This window comes from Meleagris gallopavo, chromosome 11 (assembly GCF_000146605.3).
Source record: "Meleagris gallopavo isolate NT-WF06-2002-E0010 breed Aviagen turkey brand Nicholas breeding stock chromosome 11, Turkey_5.1, whole genome shotgun sequence".
Classification (NCBI taxonomy): Eukaryota; Metazoa; Chordata; class Aves; order Galliformes; family Phasianidae; genus Meleagris; species Meleagris gallopavo.
In genome coordinates, this window is record NC_015021.2 from 3,374,894 (window position 1) to 3,396,071 (window position 21,178).

General features: G+C 35.3%; 1 protein-coding gene across 1 annotated transcript in view; it reads right to left on the minus strand.

Moving 5' to 3' along the window:
- Nucleotides 1–19,691, minus strand: part of LOC100543417 (sodium/hydrogen exchanger 9) — a 40,045-nt gene extending 20,354 nt beyond the window's left edge. The window contains exons 1-2 of the mRNA XM_031555096.1: nt 19,559–19,691; nt 11,813–11,918 (exon numbers count right to left, since the gene is read on the minus strand). Of these exons, the coding sequence (XP_031410956.1) occupies nt 11,813–11,918; nt 19,559–19,667 (215 nt within the window). The 5' untranslated portion in view covers nt 19,668–19,691. The remainder of the gene's footprint in view (nt 1–11,812; nt 11,919–19,558) is intronic.
- Between the last annotated feature and the right edge of the window lie 1,487 nt (nt 19,692–21,178).

The window sequence follows — 21,178 nt, forward strand, 5'->3', positions numbered from 1 at the left end:
GGTAACTCTAGAAATAGAACGAAGAGCTGCAAACAAGGATCTTAACATGATCCTAACATATATTTACCATCATTATATAGGAATAAAATAAAATAAAATACTATAATAAAAAACATAGAATAAAAGTGGCTCAGGAGATGGAAGTATTTTCTTCAGGAATATTTCCATCTATCCATAACCATTTTCCAGTTTGTTTAAAGCAGAGAACAGTTGTTTGCTATGCATGCTCATCTCTCTTGCTATCATTTCTGTGTTTGCTCTACATTAGTAGAACAATGTAGAAAAGGAAGAACAAATTGTTTTGTTTTTTTTAAATTGAGTATAAGTAAGCAATGAATGGGAATACAAAATGAGAATGCTGTGCTTAAAAATGATTTCACTTCTGTGAAATTTTGTAATGGAGAAATTAGTTAAAAACAGGGTATATCCATTTAATCAATAAATTATCCATTTAATCAATAAATTGTTAGAATGCTATTTAGTTCAAAGTTGTTATTTAAAATTTATTCTTCAAATCCAAATTGTAATGTTAAAGAATCATAATAGAATCATAGAACAGATTAGATTGGAGGAGGCCTTAAAGATCACCCAGTTTCAACTCACTTGCCACAGGCTGGCTGCCCACCACCAGCGTAGGCTGCCAGAGCCCCATCCAACTTGGCCATGAATGCCTTCAGAGACAGGGCATCCACAGCAATCTGGGCAATATTGCCAGTGCCTCATCACTCTCTGAGTGAAAAATTTCTTCCTAATGTCTAACCTAAATCTCCCCTCTTTTAGTTTAAAGTCTTTCTCCCTTGTACCACCACTATCAGACCATGTAAAAAGTCAGTCTTCCTCCAGCTTGGAAGCTCCCTTTAAGTACTGGAAGGCTGCAATGAGGTCTTTCTTTTCTCTAATCTCACCAATCCCAACTCCCTCAACCTTTATTCATAGGAGAGGTGCTCCAGCCCTTAGGTCATCTGGATCCTCTGTTCATGTTACTAGGCCTTCTCAGAAATATATTGAAATTTCATTAGAACTGTAAATAGCACATGCATATGGATATTACATTCAAAATATGCAGATCATTGTAATTAGCAAATAGTTGGAGAACATCAAAGTACCAAACAGTTTAAGAGGAAACTGATAAGACTAGATGTTTTTCCTTAATACAATGGTCTTTGCAGCACTTCCTAAGTCGCATTTCCCTAAACAGTGTAGAAACCATTGCGCTTTGTCATGCTGGAGTCTCTTCACCACTGCCACCGATTGTCTGACATCTTTCAGCCTAGTTCATACCTGCAGCATGCCAAGCAATGCCCTTATTTTAACTGGTCATTGGTTTTCCTGGTTTGTGACTGTCAAACTGATAGTGTTTAGATTTCCTTTTTGCATTCACACTTTTCAGAAAGACTTTATTATTTTTAAATCTCTGCAGAAGAAATCTAGTCATTCTGCAAAAGCAATATAGAGCTTTTTTTTGGCCTGTGTTTGACAAAATCCTTGCCTGAGCTAGACTTTTCTCAGGGAAAGAAAGAGGAATTTACACATCTGTTACTCCTCTTTCATCCTTAAGAATATATGTCTAAATCTAGTAAATTTTTAAAATTTCTGAAATGTTAACTGACAAGTTTCAGCACAGATCTGACAAATGTCATCAGCTAAAAACCTTCTAAGACCTCATTTACATTAGGCTTGTGCTATCTAAAACTTAAGTGTAATTTTTTTCCTGCAATTGTTGCTTCCCAAATTCTGCCACCTGCTGCTTTACCAGCCGTCAAAACTGAACTGCAGCATCGCTCTCTTCTCCTCCTCTCTTCTCTGTTTTTCACAAAGAAATGAGGTAGAGAACAAAGAGCTTACCAGAAATAAAGAGGAGTTATCTCTTGGCTTTAGGGAATGAAGGAGATTGGGTTAACAGACAAGAGCACCAGATGATGCTTTAGAAATAATTCCCACCCATGTAATATGAAAGAAAAAATGACTGGTGACTGCAGCAGTAGTGGTGGAGTAGATCATGCAATTCAGGGGAATGGGTAAACAGAGAGACAGTGACCATTGTCTGTTGAAAAGATGAAAGAAGGAGAAGGAGGAAGGCTGGAACCAAAAAAAATCAGATGGAAATGAAAGACTGGAACTCCACAGCCATTGGAATAAGTTCTAAGAACAGAAGTTTGCTGAGTCTCACTGTTTAAGCAGCTGTAAAACGTACTTGCTAGAGGTATACAGTCCTCCTGCCGTGCCTTGCCCTCAGGGAAGGCAGATGCACACTGGTGCCATCAATTATTCTCTTTGTTCAAGTGACAAAAGTATATTTTGAAAACATTCAAGTTTCTAATTCAATTGTCAAACTATGCACATTGAAATAATGCCTTGAGTATGGAGTAAGGAAGGTTTTCTGTGTATGAAAAACAAACACAAAAATTTACATTTGATTAAAATTTTTACAGAAGCTGTATCTCAACTTGCCTTCTAAAATATGAAAAAATATTTTGGGCATTAGGTAACTACTGAGTACTTGACAACATTTTTGCTATTTGGTGTACTTTATGGATGATTCCCCATGCAAACAAAAACATGTATGTACATGTGTACAGATCCAAAAGAATTTCATGCGGAGTGATGTCATTTCACTCTAACAGACTTAGCAGCTTATGGATTTGAGTCTTAACAGATAAAGGTCTGCAGCTGGAAACAGTTTACCTGATGCTGCTACTAGTCAAATGAAAAATAAAATTTAGAGCAGGTTAGAATGATAGAATTCAAATGACACTAGTACACAGCTTGTGGAGAGTTCATGGAAGTGCGATCAGGAAATAAGCAGTACATTTCTAAAAAAGTGCAAGCAGGTTGTTCCTATATATTTTTCACATAATCACAATCTCATCTACAGGTAATAAAAGAATTTTCATGGTTTCATACTGGTGCAACAAAACCTCTATGTCTTTGAAATAGCCATACTCTTCAATACTGTATTTCTGGAAAGGTTTTCAGCAATGAATAGGTATTGGTCGGTACTAGGTAAATAAAAAGGCGAACTTCCCCTCACATTTCCAACACATGTTCCTCTTCCATCTGCCTTCCTAAGATGACTTGAAAACATGTTGATCTATCACAGGAACCAGGCAGATTCTTGCAGACAACATCTCATCTAGATGAGCTTTCTTTTGGAACAGTTCAAGAGAAATAGCATCAATGCATTCATTTTAAACTCTAAGGGAGTTGTCTCCGTAAGTGGAACTACGCTCTGTGTGTAATTATCTTCCTCTCAGAAAATCTGTCTTATTCACTAGAGAAAGGTTATTTGGATAAGAAAAAAATCTGGAAGAGCTCAGAAAAAAAGCTGACTCGTACCAGGGTGTACTTCAGCTCTGAGTTCCCAATAGGAATCTTTGAAATGAAGAAGCTTTGATATCAATTCAGTCATTCGTGTGGAAAATGTATCTAAATAATTGCCTTTTGGATGTGATTTGCAAGTACTGCAAGCAGCATTCTTAATTCTCAGCTTACATTTCATATTTTTCAGTGTTATCAGTTTGTTAGTGTATAAATGGACAGAAATACCTGCAGCTAGTCTGATTTGATTGGTTATGACAAGTACAGACATTCCCAGCTGATTTGAGCTAAGTTACATTTTCATACATCCCTAAGGGAAATCTCCATAACAGTAGTTAATGAAATCTATTCTACTTTGTCAGACCGGAACTGAAGGCTGCCTATTCAAATAAACTGCATAAACAAAACAGAGCCAATTAGATAACCTATAACTAGAGAGACCTTCATCACGTAATAACGAGAAGCTAAGTAGAATTTTAATACAGTACTAGTATTGGAAATATGAATTTGAAATATTTGAAAGTGAAAGAAATGCAGTGATGAGGACTATCTCCTAACAAAATTCTGTCCCAAATGTACATTTCCATCCTGAATTTTCAGAAATTCCATAGTAACTTCCCCAGTTTAAGCACAGAACTGTTCTGTACAGTAAGGTTCATGGACAAAAAAGAAAGGAAGTTTTATTAATAAAAATAATTATAGATTATTTTATATATGTAGAAATGTAACAATTGTATACAATATTGTTATTGTAAAATGACATTAACTATGTTATGCAGGATTTCCTCTATTCCAGGAAATCAGCTCTTTTAAAGTTTCTGCTAATAGCAAGCTTGGTCAGCTTCCCGGTGCTTGCATCTCCTGTTCCAGATGGTCAGTGACGTGAAACTCTAATTATCATCAACAAAATAAGCAGGGAACTAAGCCCTCCCTCAAAGGTAAAAAGAGCAGATGGGCAACCATAATTTCATTATTACAGAAATAATAGATTGAAAAGATTCCTCATTCACTTTTTAAAATCACTTAGTAACTTGTTGAACAATTAACTGCTTACTGTTTTAATTTATCAGTTACTCTGTTATTTGTCTGGCTGAGTTGCTGCTTGGTGTGTAAGCTTTCTAATAGCAGTATGAAAGTAGCCAAATTTGTCTTGTCCAAGGGGAACCAGTAAGCAAAATGTTTGGCTGAGCTTCCATCCAGCATTTTGCTCTGTTACAAGTTTTCAGCAAATTCTATTTTATTCCCTTCTGCAGAATAACAGTCATTCCTTCCTAAGAATCTTTGTGGGAATAATCACAAATGTAATTTATCTAGGTTTATGTGCTTGGTTATTTTTCCAGAAATGTAGTTCACAGATTTTCCACAATCCCCAGATATTTGTCAAGGATTGAGGGTCATGCGAATCAGTACAGTGGAACAACTCTTTGACTGTTGTGAGGCAGGGCTGGTTTCTCTTTGATCCGCAAGTTCTAGGTGAGGTTTCACTCCAGTCACCTGTCTAAGCCTGCCACTACTAAGCTGAACTCACAAAAGCTCTAGTTCTGCCAAATTTATTTATGTAACAACAGTTCCAAAGTGTCTGGAGACAAATCCCTGTGTAGGATCTCGCTCCTTTCCTGATTTCAGTTCATCACACGATTAGAATGCACCATTTGTTAGAAGTGGCAGACCTAGTTCCTGTGCTTTTCACAGTTTTCTTCCGCTTCATAAGCACCTTTTCACGTACTACTTAAGAATTTCAAAAGCAGGCATTCCTATCAAAACAATAAATTTCTGCAAAGTTGCACCAAAGCAAAATATCTGTATGTAAAATAAGGCTTTCCTTTGTATCCCTATGAGTGAGCAAGCTTTCTTCCCTCTTAAGAGTTTATAATCTACAGCTTTTTGTGTTAACATTATGGTCTGTATTTACATAGCATTCCACATCTAGATTTCTTATCATGTCTTGTCTTTTCTATCCTTGCTTCTTTTTTTTCTAGACGTCTCTTCACAGAGTCCATGTGTTGCCTTCACAAGCTCAGTTTCAAACTTTCTCTTTCATCCCCATTTCACCATCTCTTCCTACCCTCAGAAATATATGTGCTACTTATTTTCTTGAAGCAGGAAAATGCTGCATGTATTAATCCTTTTATCTGTTTCTCCTGTCTGATAGCACAGATGCTTCTATTTCTGTCTTTACTTCCAAGGCCAGAAATATGCCTCTGTACAGCTTGGCAATGAATGAGGTATATACACTTTTGAAAAAGAATGAACTAGGTTCAAAAATTTTGTGTGGGTACAGTAAAGCTATTAATTGTGTGTGGATAAATGCCCACTTATGAATAGGGGGTGGGAGGTTTACACTGTTAATTACATGCTGATTTACTTAGATTGTGTGAGTAATATCTCTGCACTTATGTACATGTCAGAAACAAACAGAACTTAAATGAGGTGGGTGTTTTTTCCACATCAGTAGCTGAAATTAATATGTTAATAGATACTAAGAAGCTGTATGGTTAAAATGGCTAAAAACAAGGGCAGTGTAGAAACGTGCTTTTTCTCTTCCTTTGACTCAATACTGAAGCAATCATATTTTTTGCTATTTGGTAACAGTTCCTAATAAATCCCAGCAGGAGATACGGGATGCAGGCTGACAGATGTCACCATATTCTTAGACTGACTGAACTCCCATTTTGATGCAGATATGAGGAATTTGAAACAGAGTATAGGAAAGCCTTTTATGGCAGCATATGATACAAAAAGTTTTGAGATAGTAAATACGGAAGCCCACAATGTCCCTTTTAATGTCCACTTTCCAACTGCAATGCAGTATAATAGAAAATTATGAGATGAGAATATTCAGCAATCTTTCCTCTGCTGAATTTGTTATTCAATGTGCTTGAGGATCAAAGTGTGGCAAAATCTATCCAGAATAATGATCTAAAAATTGAAGGTCAAAGAAACCAAATTATGGACATTCCATGACAAAAGGAGAAAGCTTAAAATGTTTGTGAAGAGAGCTTTGCATCTAGTGAGATGTATGCACCATGAAGACACACATCATACCTTTCAAAACCAACAGTTCCTAATTTCATTATTCAGCAGCATCATTACAGCATCTCAACATGTCCTGCATAGGACTGCTGATTTTAAAATATACGAAACATGAAATCACAATTAGAAATAAAGCCTGCTGATGAAGAGTAGGAACGTAACACTTGCAATTAAGGGATTGTTATGTGAACAAACCAGTGAAAAAGTAAAACATAAAATGAATACTTGTACCTAAATCTGGTGTTTGTGAAACTTTAGTTTCTTCAGTCTCTGATTACATTTTCCTCCTTTGTAAAGTAGCCTCATGTTCAACAATCTTACAATATGATTTAAATCACAAAAGAAGTAAAAATACTGGTAAACAAGAAAGTAACTAAAATCAGAAAGACTTAAAGGTTCTATATGAGGTCCATTTGAGGTCCTCTTCTATTTTGCAGAGATGTGAACCAAACTAAAATTAGTTATATCACGACTGTACCTATCAGTAAGAATCATCAACATGACAGAAGAAATACTATTTAGTTCGTAAGGCAATTACAGGAATCATTGTCTGAGAAATGTCAGCCTTAGAAGGAGCTAGCATAAACTGAGATGAACTCTGTCTTTCAAGTTATTTTCCTTAGGAATAGATACTGTTTTTCAATAAATTTGTCTCAGTTTTATTTTATTATTTTATTTTATTATTTTAGAAAGCCCCATACAAGTTTCCACAGGAACTATGGACAAGAAAGAATGGTTAGAGTGTGACATTAATTTGAATATGATAATACTACACTAGAATGAAAGTATTTTTTGAGCAGAGAGGAGCTGTGCTATGAAAAATGTTGGTAAACGTCCCTGAAAATATTTAAGAGGAGCTGTGAAATTTCTTTTACAAAGATCTTCCTTACTGAGCATCATAAAGCTGATCATCACCTATATAAGTAGCCCTCCACATTTCCCCTAATACTAGCCCTACTGTCACAAACACATTGAAAAATTGGAGTGTCTTCTTTGTACTATATCCTACTCTAGTGGTAACCTCTGTTATGAGGAAGGAAAGATGAAATGGGCATTCTCCAAATTATTTGTCACACATTTAAAGTCTTCACTATTAAAAATGGGTCTGGATTCTAAGGATGGTGTCATATGCTGAGTTACATCATGAAAAAAGCACTTGAAATGTATCTGTTAATAGAGAGAACAATCATATTCCAAGAACTCTGGGAAATGAAATATCTTCACCATGGCAAATTGCGTGGTAAATCTTTGAAACAACACATAGAAACATCCTCCTACTAGCATATCATTTAAGGTACTTAAAAATGGCAAGTCAAACTTCACAAGAAGACTGTTTGCAGTATTACTTTCTTCTCTGCTTCAAAATATTCACACTTCTAACCTTTCTAGGAAAATTAGCATTCTGACAAAGGAGATTATTTCAGAATCTCAAAGATGAAAAGATAAAAGAGAACACGTTTCTGGCTTCTCTCCACACTTTATCTTCAAGATTTCCACTTTACCCGTGTAGCAAACTGTTCTTAATTGCATATAAGAGGGGGACATGTACTATAATAAATTAGTTTCTTGTTACATGTCACAGTGTCATAGAATCACAGAATCATAAACGATAGGATAGTTTGTGTTGGAAGGAGCCTTAAAGATCATCTGTTCCCCTGCCATCAATTCTCCTGCCATGTGCAGAGACACTTTTCAGTAGTCCAGGTTTCCCAAGTCCCCATCACACCTGCAGTTGAACACTTCCAAAGAAATACAGTGTCGTATATGCTGATCCTTTGTTTTGTTATTCAGACTAGGTAAAATGCCTTGTGACTTCAGTACTATCACTTCCTCTAGGAAAGAAAAGAAACCCATCAGGTCCACTGAGCAATAAATAGTACAAGAGCCAGTGAAGAAATGGAGGCATGTCTTTTGTGTAATGATGATACAAATATTTCTGACATTGATTACAATGGAAACATTTATTGTGCAATGTTCTCCTAGAAAATTTATTAGCAGGGAATGTACCAATATTCATTAGTGCTTTCCACATCCTGCACTCAGAGACTGCTCAGCATGAGAAAGATTAAATAGCTCTGCTAAATATATTATCTCAATTCTAATGACCTGTTCAGCTATGTTTCTGCCATATCTCAAGATATTTAGTGCTGTTTCAACAACATCTTACACACTTTATTCAGCAAATTCTTATGCAAAGGAACGAAAACTTTATGAAGTCAAAAGCTACAGCATGTGCACTCATATACGTGACTGTTTAATTCAACAAGTGATGTAAAAAGAGAGAATAAAGAATGAAAATAAAAGTTTAGTCTTCAAGATCTGCCCCCAAATATTACTAAATTACTAATTTTCAACCAGATTCAACAGTCTTCATCACACAACTCCAATTGAAGTTACGATCTTTAGAATTTGTTCTGCAGCTATTAAGTGCCCAAGCACACAAACAGCTAATTGCATTTGTCTGTACAATACTATTAACATTCCTCAGCAATGATAAACATTCCTGGGTATAAAATCTAAGAAAAAAATATATCGCATTGAATGTTGTGTCCTACAGCTTTCATAAAAGGTTGCCGTAATACCTTCACCACCAACTTTAAGCAGATTCCTGTCTTTACCCCCTTTCTTGTAACAAATAATTCCTTCAGACATTAACTTGGTTATTCTGTTAGTTGGTGAAACACAGTGTACTCTTATTCTGTCTTCTGTTTACCACAATATACAAGGTAACTTGTTATTGCTTTTCCATATTTATAAATATTGTTCTCACACCTTTTTTAATAGTCCCCTATTACTGTAATTACGAATACACTGTTTGCACCATCCCAAGAAGTGGTATGTGTTACAGAGAAAAAAGCTAGCTGTTCTTTGATAGCAACAGAAAAAATAATATTCTTCATTTAAACTCAGTTTGGTTTACAAGGGCATTAACACACTGAAACTGACATTATTAATAGTGCAGCTTTAATTAAAAAGCTACAGAAAGGAAGTTCATTTTAGGTTGCAGAAACATAGTATTTGCACAGAAGCTGATTATTTAAGCCAGAAATTAACGAAATGTGAAACTGATTATGACATATATTCTCTTCAGTTTTTGCAAATTACTAAATCTATTAAAGAAGTCAAAGTAAGTATTACTCACACTGGATATACAGGCACTACAATAGTTTCCCAATGACAAGAGATTCTTTAGTAAAAAAAAAAAATTCCATGTACAGCAAAGACATCAGAAAATAACTAGCATTTGTAGCAGACATCCTTCTTTTTGATTATTCTATCAGTTTACAGGCAGAGAGTCCTAACCAAAGTCTGAGTACATGAAAGAGCAGAGGTTAGAAACTCATGAATCACGTACCACTGATAGTATTTTCTTCCTAGTTTTGCTTTGCAGCTGAGTTTCACTGCTGAACAGATCCATGTGCTTTGACATCGCAGTGACTGAAAACTAGACTTAAGAGATTTTAAGATGCTTAAGAGATTTTGGGTTTGACCTGCTTGTAGGTAACTTTTCCATGGTCTGTGCACCTTGCACTAAGAGACGAAGAGTCTAAATGATCTATATATGTCTAAGTCTCTATTAAACAAAACCAAATTGAAAACAGAAATAGGTCTCAAGAGTTTTGGTCACGTACATGCTTCTTTCCAATTTTGATAGCAGCATTAATGGATACTTTTCTATCTGTTCTCCCTACTGAGCTTTCCATTCTTTGCTTAGTTTTCCTTTTGTGCATTTTATTGTCTGACATACTTGATGCTTTGCTACATGACACATTCCATCCACACTCATTGAATGTGGCAGACATGCTCAGACATTTGGCAGTGTTTGAAAATATTATTCTTGCTCTAAAATCAATGCAAGAAGTTTAGTGTAGGTAAATATAAGTAGGCTGATAATTGAAGATGAAAAATGATAAATAGAAATGCTATTTCTTAATTTTTTTTATTCAACTAATATAAAATTCTCTGTGTCTTTCAGACAAAATGTAAGATTATTTTTTCAAGACTAATCTTGGTAAGTGTATGGGGCTGCTGAATCACGGCCTGAACCTCTAATTAATCACCTGAAGCGAGCAATGAGTCAGCCATGGGAGCACAGGTGAAGGCAATTCACCTGTGCTGCAGGAAGGGGTGGAGCCTGGCTGCACCTCTCCTAGACCCATTTAAGAGCTGACTGCCAGTGGGGAAGGATCTCTTCTGGAGATCTGCTCCACTGGAGTCTATCACGTGAGCCCAGGATAGGGTGAGTGTCCTTTTTTCCTACTCTAGTATAATAATTACATCAGCTAAACTCCTGGATATACTATATCATCTGTATATTCATTGATTGTATAGTAAGTCTGTTCTTCTCAAGAATAGGGTGAATCCTAGTTCAAGAAGCTGTATTTTAGGGAAAAAAGTTGGCAACAATGTGGGGCTTTGCTGTGCAGCATCTTCAAGCATCCTGGAAAACTGAATTTGATTTTTAATGGAATTATATTACTTTAACATTATCTGCGAGAATTATGTTTTTCTAGCAAAGCTCTAGGAAGCATGTAATACATGTAGAGCAGAGTTAACTTGAGATCCTGTTAATCATGTATTTAGCATCTGTTTTTTTAGGACAACAAATGACTTTTGCTCATCAGTTGTGATGAAAAGGCTATTAACAAATTTAAGATAATATTACCACCTGAAACTGTCAGATTTAATAGGCAGAAGGAGATAAACTGAGTTATAGTGTGCCACTTTGTGATTTGAATCCTGGAAAATAACAAATTCCATAGGCTGCCCTATGTCCAAGGTGTCTATTCAGCATTATTCAAGATATCTTATAAGGTGGAAAAAGAAATCATGCTGTATAGTAACTGTTGAGTCCTGGCCTGAACCACTGATTGAGCACCTGGGGAAAGGACCCAGTCAGTCCTGGGATCATAGGTGAAGGCAATTCATCTGTGCGACCAGAAGGAGTGGAGCCTGGCCGTACCTCAATTAGATCTCATTTAAAAGCTATGCGAGAGTAGGGAAGGATTTCTTTCTGCAGATCCCTTCCTTGTGGAGTTTTCCTTGTGAGCCTAGATCTTCAGGGCTAAATGAGCACTTTTACTTTTCATTTGTAGCACTTTTCCATCACAGTAGTCTTTTTGTCGTTATATCTCCTGTACTTCTATTCATTGTGTTGATATTTCTGATTGTTACACATGGTAAATTAAATTTACGTGTTTTTCAGAATATACTGCTTCCTAAAATGAGGAAAATGAAAGAATTACATTATGGATACACAGTTGCCTTGGAAGATATTGGAATTCTGGTCTTTAATAAATGAAAAACAACTCCAGAATGAAATTTCTTTAATGAAAACTTCAAATGCTATAGATCCATACTTGCATAAACTATATCAGTTTGTGGGTTTGTGGAGAACTATATAATCAATTAAAGCTTGTAATTACCTCAACAAGCAAAGAATTGAAGTGGCTGTACTTACTATGTCAGCACAATGGCTACAGCATCGTTTAGGACGCTCTCTCCAAAAAGAAGTGTGTACAAATCTGTATCCACGTGCAGCTCACTGAAAATAGCAAGGACTGTCACTGTATGGAGACAAAACAGTGGGTATTTTATTTTCGTATTCCTCTGGCATGTTAAGAAATAACGCAAGTGTTAGTATATGGGTTTTGGAAACCCTAGTCTGATTTATTACGTGAAGGGTTAATAACTTAAAACAGATCAACAAAGGTATATATAATATCCTTAAATCTAGTAGTTCTATGTATTTTGCTTCTCCAGCTAATTAGGAAAATACTTTCCCTCTTACACAAAGAATCATGCATAATTCAGAACATCACAGCATACTTTAGTGTGCAAAAGGGCCTAGGTGCCAAAGAGTAACAAGGATGCTGAAAATACTTAGGTTTTGTCATTGGTTTTTTGGGTGTTGAGTAGTGATTTGCATACTTTAAGATGCTTATGGTAACGCTTATCCATCTGTAATGTGTATTTATTGAGAAACTCAAAGGAAAAAATAACCTTGTATCCTGTCCTACTAAAAATACAACCACTTTTACTTTAAGTGCAGCACACTCATAGTCAGGAAGCCTGCTCATCCAGATTAGGACAACTGATACTTACAACCCATTTTAAAGTCCCTTCAATCAATTTAGGCTTATTTCATTTAGAAATGTAAATCATGTAAACACCCTTTTGTAAAGGTATTTAGATACTTTTTTCATATTTGGTATCTATGTCCTATAAATTTTAAAGGACACCTAAGTTACCTTATTTCTCAGTCTTTAACCTGTGATGAGGTGATCACAATCCCTTCCTAGCCCTACATAGCATTGCAGAATCTCTAAATGGAAAAACAAACAAACAAAAAAAAATACAAAACGCAGTATATTCTGTGAATATGTATATTCAGATTTTTGCTTATTTAGGCAATGCTGCTTTCATGTGCTAAATGTGGATCCAATTTAGTCTCCCATTCTCTGATGTCATTAGTGTAACAACAGACCTATTCTCTAAAACACTTTGCCTTTTCCAGCTTTTGCTCATTAGTTAATTGCTTTGGGCTTACACTAATAGTTCCTCCAAAAATGATAGAAAGAAAAAGAAAATAGTGCTTGAAGTCTAGCTTATTGTTGGTATTTAAGTATAGGAGGCCAAGTAAATTAGATTTCTACACACTTCTCTCCTTCTTCTTACCTGCTACAAAGCCAACACATTTTTTTTTCAAAGAAGCATATTCTCATTCACTCCCAACTCTACCGCAAAAATCTAATTACAGATCTTTTCGAATGATAGCAAAAGAAGAATACTTTTATAAACCCTGTTTTCCCTTTTTTTTGCTGTATACTTGTCTCAATTACTCACTTTCAGACTATAAACTTCAAATTCTTTTCACTAGTAAATGCTGATTTCTCATCTTCCATTGATTATTCCTGAATATATAATTTTAATGTTTATTTCAAACTATTGCAAGAATCATATTGAGTTCTAATTCTTACATTTGAAGCTGTTTTCTATCTCCTCAGCATAGTATTTTACATTAAGAAAGCATCCTCTACTGCATTATCCAATTCATTAATGAAAATGATAAATAGTATCTGCACAAGAACAAGGAACTGCAGAATCTTTAGCACATGCATGCCATTTAAGAATTCAGTAGAACATTTTCATCTTGTTTTGCCAAACATCTAGTCATTTACTCAACATCACATTAGATGGATTTGCGAATGAGGATGTACAAACATACTTCAGAATGGACACACTAATACTCAATAGTGAAAAAAAGTTAATTTAAATTGCTCTCTAGGTACAGTAAGATCCTATCTATGAGTTATCTGTGAGTGGTTGTTGTTTAAAATACTCACAGCATGTCATTTTGTCTGATGGATGACTTGAAAATTCTAGAGAGAATGAATTTAAAACTTGAGTATTTGCCTTTATATATACAACAGTAACATATATAATGTGAGAACTTTCATACATAAGTAGTTTTTAAATACTACATTGCAGTAAATGTGGCCTCATTAGCTTTCTGAAATATCAGCAAATTTCAACAATCTCTAAGATTAATGCATCTCTGTTTTGTATTCAAAAAGAAAAAGGAAACTCAGAAAATAAATGTGAGCATTATATAAAGTACTGGTATTACGCTGCCTTCATATTCTGAGTAGAAGAATTAATATCTTTTATAACTTATGGCCTAACAACTGTAAAGAAAATGAGAGGAATCTCACTTGATGTCTCCCATCAAGTTTCCTTTAAAAATAACAGTTCCAATTTTAATTATAGACTGCTTTTTCTACTAATCCATCACACCTCTCATGGATTAGTTCAGGGGTGAACAAGAAGAAAGTATTAAAATATGTTAATTAAAAACACATTTATAAATAGGCTTTTATAACCAGTGCAAAAATGTATTATCTTGCGGTATTTATAAGCTGTTTTTTTAATGCAAAATCCTCTGATTATGTGTGAAGCAAGAACTGTTCTTTCCAATAAACACCCTATTTTATCAACGAGAACAGAATTGTAACTCACATGCTAGGTTCAGCTGTAACCATAGTAACTTCAAATAGGGAAGTGCTTTATGATTATCAATATGACCAAAGGTAAGGGAGTTTGTGTAGCTTAGAAATAGCAGTGCTTCAGCCAACCCTGTGAAGGCAAATCTCTCTTCTCTGCTTGAAATATCAAAAAAAAGTGCTAATGATACATGAAATGTCTGGATTGGAAGGTCACTGCGCAGAATGTGTTGTAACAACAAAGACAAACTGCCAAAGCTGTATTTTCCAGTTATTTTTTTGGTGGTAAAGGCAGAAGTCAATTTTTTTGTTGATCTGTCAATCTTCTTCTGCCATTTACATTATTCTATTACAACTACTGCTATCCTGAGGCAGCCTGTTTCTGGGACTCACTGCTGCATCTGCCTTTTGACTGTGGAGGACAGTTGATGGCAGAATAACCTTTTCCATGCTCACACATGAGACAGTATCATTTCACTCAGGAATCTGGAATTGGGACTCCACTCCCCGCATCAGCACTTTTCCACAGCTGTTTTGCTGCACGTTATAAACGATGCCATGTACCAGAATGTGCGGATAAACAACTGCTCCATCCTTTATGAAGGAATCACAACAAAAAACCTTTCACCCTTCAAAGTCAGGTTATACTAGAAATAAAATGCGTTACTAACGCAAGGGAAACCCCTTCAACAGTGAAAACACTGCAATAACAGAATTTGTGCAGATTTAATTCTAATTTAATTAAAATTTAAGTAGCTTAAATCACAAGAAGACATGGTTACACGAAACGCATGACAAATGATACCTGTTGATCACAATGAAGAAAACTATATGTATTGGTTTGACTTTTTAAAGACTAATGGAGGATGAATTTGATGCACTTTTAAAATCCTATTTCTCAAAAATTAGATGTCTCGCACAAAGTCTTTCTGCTGAAAATGAAAAGTATGGAGGGAGATATTTGTATTTTTAGAAGAGTGATTCACTTGAAAGAATCCTGGCTTTGTCTTGTAAAGTTTTTACTTTATTTTTTTCTAGAAAGCTAAAGTTTTTTGGGACATCTGTAAATACAGATGTTTAGGGATAACAGTCTATACTGCAAAATGTAGAAACATAAGTAAATATATGAGGGAATGAAGATTCTTAAATTGTAATGTTCAAAGCAATTTTGTCTTTAAATTTTTTTCTTTTCAGTTAACATTTGGTGTAATACTTGCATTTGTATTACTTTGTGAAAATTCAACTGCATTGACTGGAAATTAGATATAGGAATCTCAAACTCAATCTAAAGCATATCCAGTCATCATTACTTTTCTTAATTGTTATCCAAGTGCAAGCTTTCTGTATAAGGGAACTTGTAGGATATTGGAGACTGTTTTCTCAATTTTATGCAAAAATATCTATACTGAAGATCTTAAAATACTCACATATAGAATGTTTTATATTTATTTCCTTCTTCCTGATAATTTCAGAACTTCTAACTGGCATATTTGTTTACTGTCCTGGTAGTAAAATTCTTCATTTAACATGTAAGCATCTACCATCATTTTTACTATTACAAATAAGGAATTCAATCAAAAAAAAACCTTCCCCCAAGTCAACAGATTTAACAACTTTTGAGACTTAATTTCCCATGGTTGTGAACAGCAATTAAAAATGTTTTTAAAATGAGTTTATAATCCTGCCAGTGAAAAAATTAAATTAAAAATCAGGTAGCATATCTGACAGGAATTTCTTATTTCGCTCTAGGACTGTAATTCATTATTCTATCGTACTTTCATGACAGCAACGTATTACCAGAAATTGCTCCTCATTAAAGCTACATATCATACATGAAATCATTACACTGATTATTTTATATAGTCTAACATTCATCAGTCCCCCAGGAGACCATGTTTTAATTGATCCTGGAATTTCAGTGAGCTCTTTGTATAGTTTGAGATCAAAATTCACTATCAAATTCTACAACACAGTGAAATATTTTCTGCAACGTCTACCATTAAAGTAAGCAAAAATATTCATTCAAAATTCTATAAGACATGGGTCAGAAATTCACTGATAAGATTACTTAAACAAGTAACAGCTTGGAATATTGTCAATAGATAACAGAAGTAAGACTGAACATTCAGACAACTCTTGGACACATATGGGCACTCTGTATAAGTGGAAGAATAATTAAAAGTAGCATTAATAGCTGATACAGTTAATAGTTATTAGTTATGGAGTTATTAGCTGGGAAAAGTAGTTATCGTTACTTCTTCCTTCCAGTGAAAGTGTTTCTCTCCCTTTTTTTCTTTCACGACTATTCTAGATTATTCAGTGGTGATTTAATGCTATTATAGTCAAAATCACTGTGTTTGTCTTATTCATATCTGCTTATAAATCAACGTTTTCATTTAGGGATCTAAATAGAGTTGGAATGGAAAATGGGGAAAAAAAACTAAGCCAACTACACAACGCTATTCATGGTACAATCAAGAAATGTACTCAGTTGCTTTAAGCAATCTTTTGTTCCAGAAGCAATTATTTGTCTCATGTTTAATTTGTGCTTTTAGTTTCTGTGTTCTTCTCTTGCTGTGAGGATGGGCTTCAATCATGGGCTGAATATTATTAAAATAGTTGGGTGGTTTCATAAGTGGCAGCATATTGGATGTTTCATTTAATTTGAGAATAACAATTTGATGCAGCTCTTACAGCAGTCTTACAACAACAAGTAAATTGTTTTACACGATATTTTTAAGCCACCAGAATGATAAATTACAAGCTGTCAAAGTCTCTTGTTAAATATTGAGGTTTCTTTTAATGAGCGAAACAAGTTTGTGGAACAGTGTTGCTTTTTATCGCTTCTTCTAATAACCACGAATTTGAAAGATTTTTCGTACATTTCTTAGAGAAGCTTGTCAGGAAGAGTTAATACTAACACAGCATGCCACGTGTGTCACAAAATTTCTATTTCCTTTAACTACTGAACTGGAAATTTTGCAAAAATCCAGTGTACCTTTCTATTTTTTTTTACTTTGTCTCTTTTACACAGTATTCACAGAATCACAGAAATGTAGTGAATCTACTAAAGCAGCTTTCCTAGAGTAGATTGCACAGGAAATTTTCAGGTGGATTTTGAATTTTCCCAGGGAAGGAGACTCCACAACATCTCTGGGGTGCCTGTTCCAGTGGTCTGTCACACTCACAGTAAATAATTTTATCCTCATGTTCATATGAAATTTAATGTGTTCCAGTTTTTACTCATTGCCCCTTGTCCTGTTGCTCATGCAACTGAAAAAAAGTCTGCCCCCATCCACTTGACTTTCATTCTTTAGATATTTATAAGCGTTGATAAGATTCCCTCCCACACTTCTTCAGGCTGAATAGTTCCAGGTCTCTCAGCCTTTCTTCATATGCCAGATGCTTCAGTCTTCTATCCTCTTTGTAGCCTTCTGCTGGACTCTCTTCAGTAGTTCCCTGTCTCCCTTGAACTGAGGAGCCCTGGACTGGACACAATATTGCAGATGCACTTGAATGCATCCTCAGCAAATTTGCTGATGACACTAAGCTGAGTGGTGCAGTTGACACATTAGGAGGAAGGGACCTCAACAACCTTGAATGGGGGGCCCGTGTGAAGCTAATGAAGTCCAATCTAGCAAAGTGGAAGGTTTTGCAACTGGGTCAGAGTAATCCCAGATACATATACAGGCTAGGAGAAGAACTCTTTGAGAGCAGCCCTGAGAAGGACCTGGAGGTCCTGGTGGATGAAATACTGAACGTGAACCAGCAGCATGCTGTTGCAACTTGGAAGAGCAATGGTATATTAGGCTCCATCAGAAGAGGAGTGCCAGCAGGGACAGGGAGGTGATTGTTCTTCTCTACTCTGCCCTTGTGAGCCTCATCTGGAGTACTGTGTCCAGGTCTGGGGCCCCCAGTACAAGAGAGATGTGAAACTGTTGGAGAGGGTACTCACCAGGGCAGAGCAGAGGAGGAAGATAACCTCCTTTGCTCTGCTGTCCACATTTTTTTTTTTAACTCACCTCAAGATACCATTGGCCTTGGCCATAAGGGCACGTTGCTGGCATATGGCTAATTGTCCACCAGGATGCCTAGATCCTTTTCTGTATTGTCCAGAAGATATCAGAACATTATCTTTTCTCCTCCTTTTTCACTGTGTTTCCAGAGATGCAAAAAACAGTACTTTATTCTAGTGCCAGAGTACTGACTATAAACATATTCTATGTAACAGAAACTTGCTAAATCTATGAATAACTTTGAGGTCAGCTCTGCTTTAATTATTAAGGTGGATAGTAAGATCTCTAGAGTTCTCTTTGAATCTAAATGATTTTCTCATTTTAAAACTCCAAATTTCAGATTCAAATTTTGAATCTACTTCTCTCTCACTTGGATGCTTGCTGTAACTTTAGGCTTTAAATCTAACATCTGCAAGCTCATGTCAACATGTTGGCATCTATCTTTTCAGAATTGTATTTACCATGCAACACTGCATTCAAATTTTAAACTGATCCCTTATAAAAATATTTATACAGTGAGATCTGAAAACTAGCTCCCTATATCTTTAAACTGGGTTAGATCACACATTTTTATAAATGATCTTGATGCAGAACTTGAATGCATACTAAGTCTGCGGATGATACTAAATTAGGAAGAGCTGTTGATTCAGTTGGTGGTTGAGAAGCCTTGTAGACAGATCTTGACAAATCTGGGCAACCACCACCTTTATAAAATTTAGCAAGACCAAGTGCCAGATTCTGCATCTGAGATGGGGCATCCCTGGATGTATGCACAGAGTGGAGGATGAGATGTTGGAGAGCAACCCCACAGAAAGGGATCTGGGAGTTTTGATTGACAGCAAGTTGAATCTGAACCAGCACTATGCCCTGGAGCCCAAAGGGCCAACTGCACTCTGGAGTGCACCAGGCCCAGCAATAAACAGACAGGTGTCTTGAGAACTTGAGTTATTTCAGTCACGTCAGCAACTGCATTTATAAGGTTTGTGAACTTAACGTAGGTAAACCAGTCACTAAAACAATTTGCACTAGGGATCTTTGGAGGCACTTTGTCTTATGATAATCAGAATATCAGATAGTTATCAACTAGAGGAATCAAAATCAAGAAGAACTTACAGTTCAAACATTTTGATGGCATATACCGACATTAGTTTCTTATTTACTCTTCTGAGTTTTGAAAATAATTGTTACCTGGATCTGTGGCAGACATCAGCGATCCAAAAAATAAACAGTCAGTGAAGTGGAATTCCCATCCTTTTAACTGGCCAATGTGCACCATGGCCTTCACAAAACCGTACATTATGAACCTGTCACAGGAAAGAGAAGAGAGTCATGCAGATACAGTATATAACACTTCTGCTAGTTTCACAATATTAAGCAGTTTCTTGTTCTCTTCAGCTTCTTTTAAATAACCATACCATTTGAATAATGAACATAAACTACTGTCATAAAAATTCTATTTCCTATTAAACTATTCCAGCACCATATCAAACTTTATAGACAGTTCAAATGCAAAGACTTTTATAAATAATTGCCCTCTGCTGTTGGCAGAGGACAATACTTCAAGTTGTTTGTTTTTGAGAAGGAAAGATAATGTAAGCCTAAAAAGACATTATCAAGACAGATTTGCCTAATGTTATAGAGCCTTTACACAAAAACAGTAAAAATCAGCTATGTGGTTTGTTCTAACATTTTTAAATTAATCATCTTCATTGCCATTAGCTTTTAATGTTGTATTCAAAATTCCCGATGAGTTTTTAAATGAGGTAGATGTTTCACAGCTCACAGTGTTTCACAACAAAGTCACGCTTCAAAACGCACTGCTAAATCTCCCATAGATTTACACAAAGTTTATATAATTCTTTAATAATTTCAGAGATGTGTATTCTAAGAATAACATTGAAATATCTTTTAAAAAATAAATTTACTTATTGCTAAAAACTGTAGTGTATATATATTTTTTTAAATGTATATTTCTAATCTAGTTAATATGTAAATCACTCCAAAAGTAATGGCTCCAAAGTTTTCATGGAAACTACAACTGCTACAATAACATTGTTCGGGAAAGCAAATTTTCAGCTACAAAAACCTAAAAAGGGGGAAACAGGTCATGATAGAATTCCCCAAGTGGTCAAAAGTATTTTTGGACTGTTTGAGAAACTTCTGGCGTAAATGAATCCAAAGAATCTGTACTTGCACCTCATCCACCTGGCACATTTGAAAACATACACACAAATCCTTTCATATTGTGAATGAATTTTTAAAACTTAGTTTGTTAATCTTTTCTTTAAAAGCTGTATGTTTTTAATAAGAGCTATACATCACTCAGAGTGATTTCTTACTGGACACAGCCATACAAATTGGAAAAAATAAAGTGCTCTTAATCTTATAGAAAACATTTCTTTCATTTTCCATTGTCACTTTCTACTCCTCTCAAAATTCAGTTTCCTATCTCTCCAAACTACGCAAGAAGTTTGGCATAGAGGCTATTTTGAAAAGTGGAAATCAAAGGGCACTTCTAAACTGGAGTAACTTCTCTGATGTTTGTAAAATTAATTTAATTTTGGGTGAGAGTTCGCTCTCTGGAAAATCATTTAATAAATCTGCCATAATACAATCTGCTTACTATTAATGAATTTGATTTTACCTCATTGCATTTATCTATACGTATCACAAGCTGAGCATGTAACGTGATTAGTTTTTTACAGATTTACTTTTTAAATAATAATACGTCAGTTACTCTCCATTAGAAATCAGATCCTTTTCTCAACTTTATAGGTTAGAATTAAGAAATATCCTTTTACATCACAG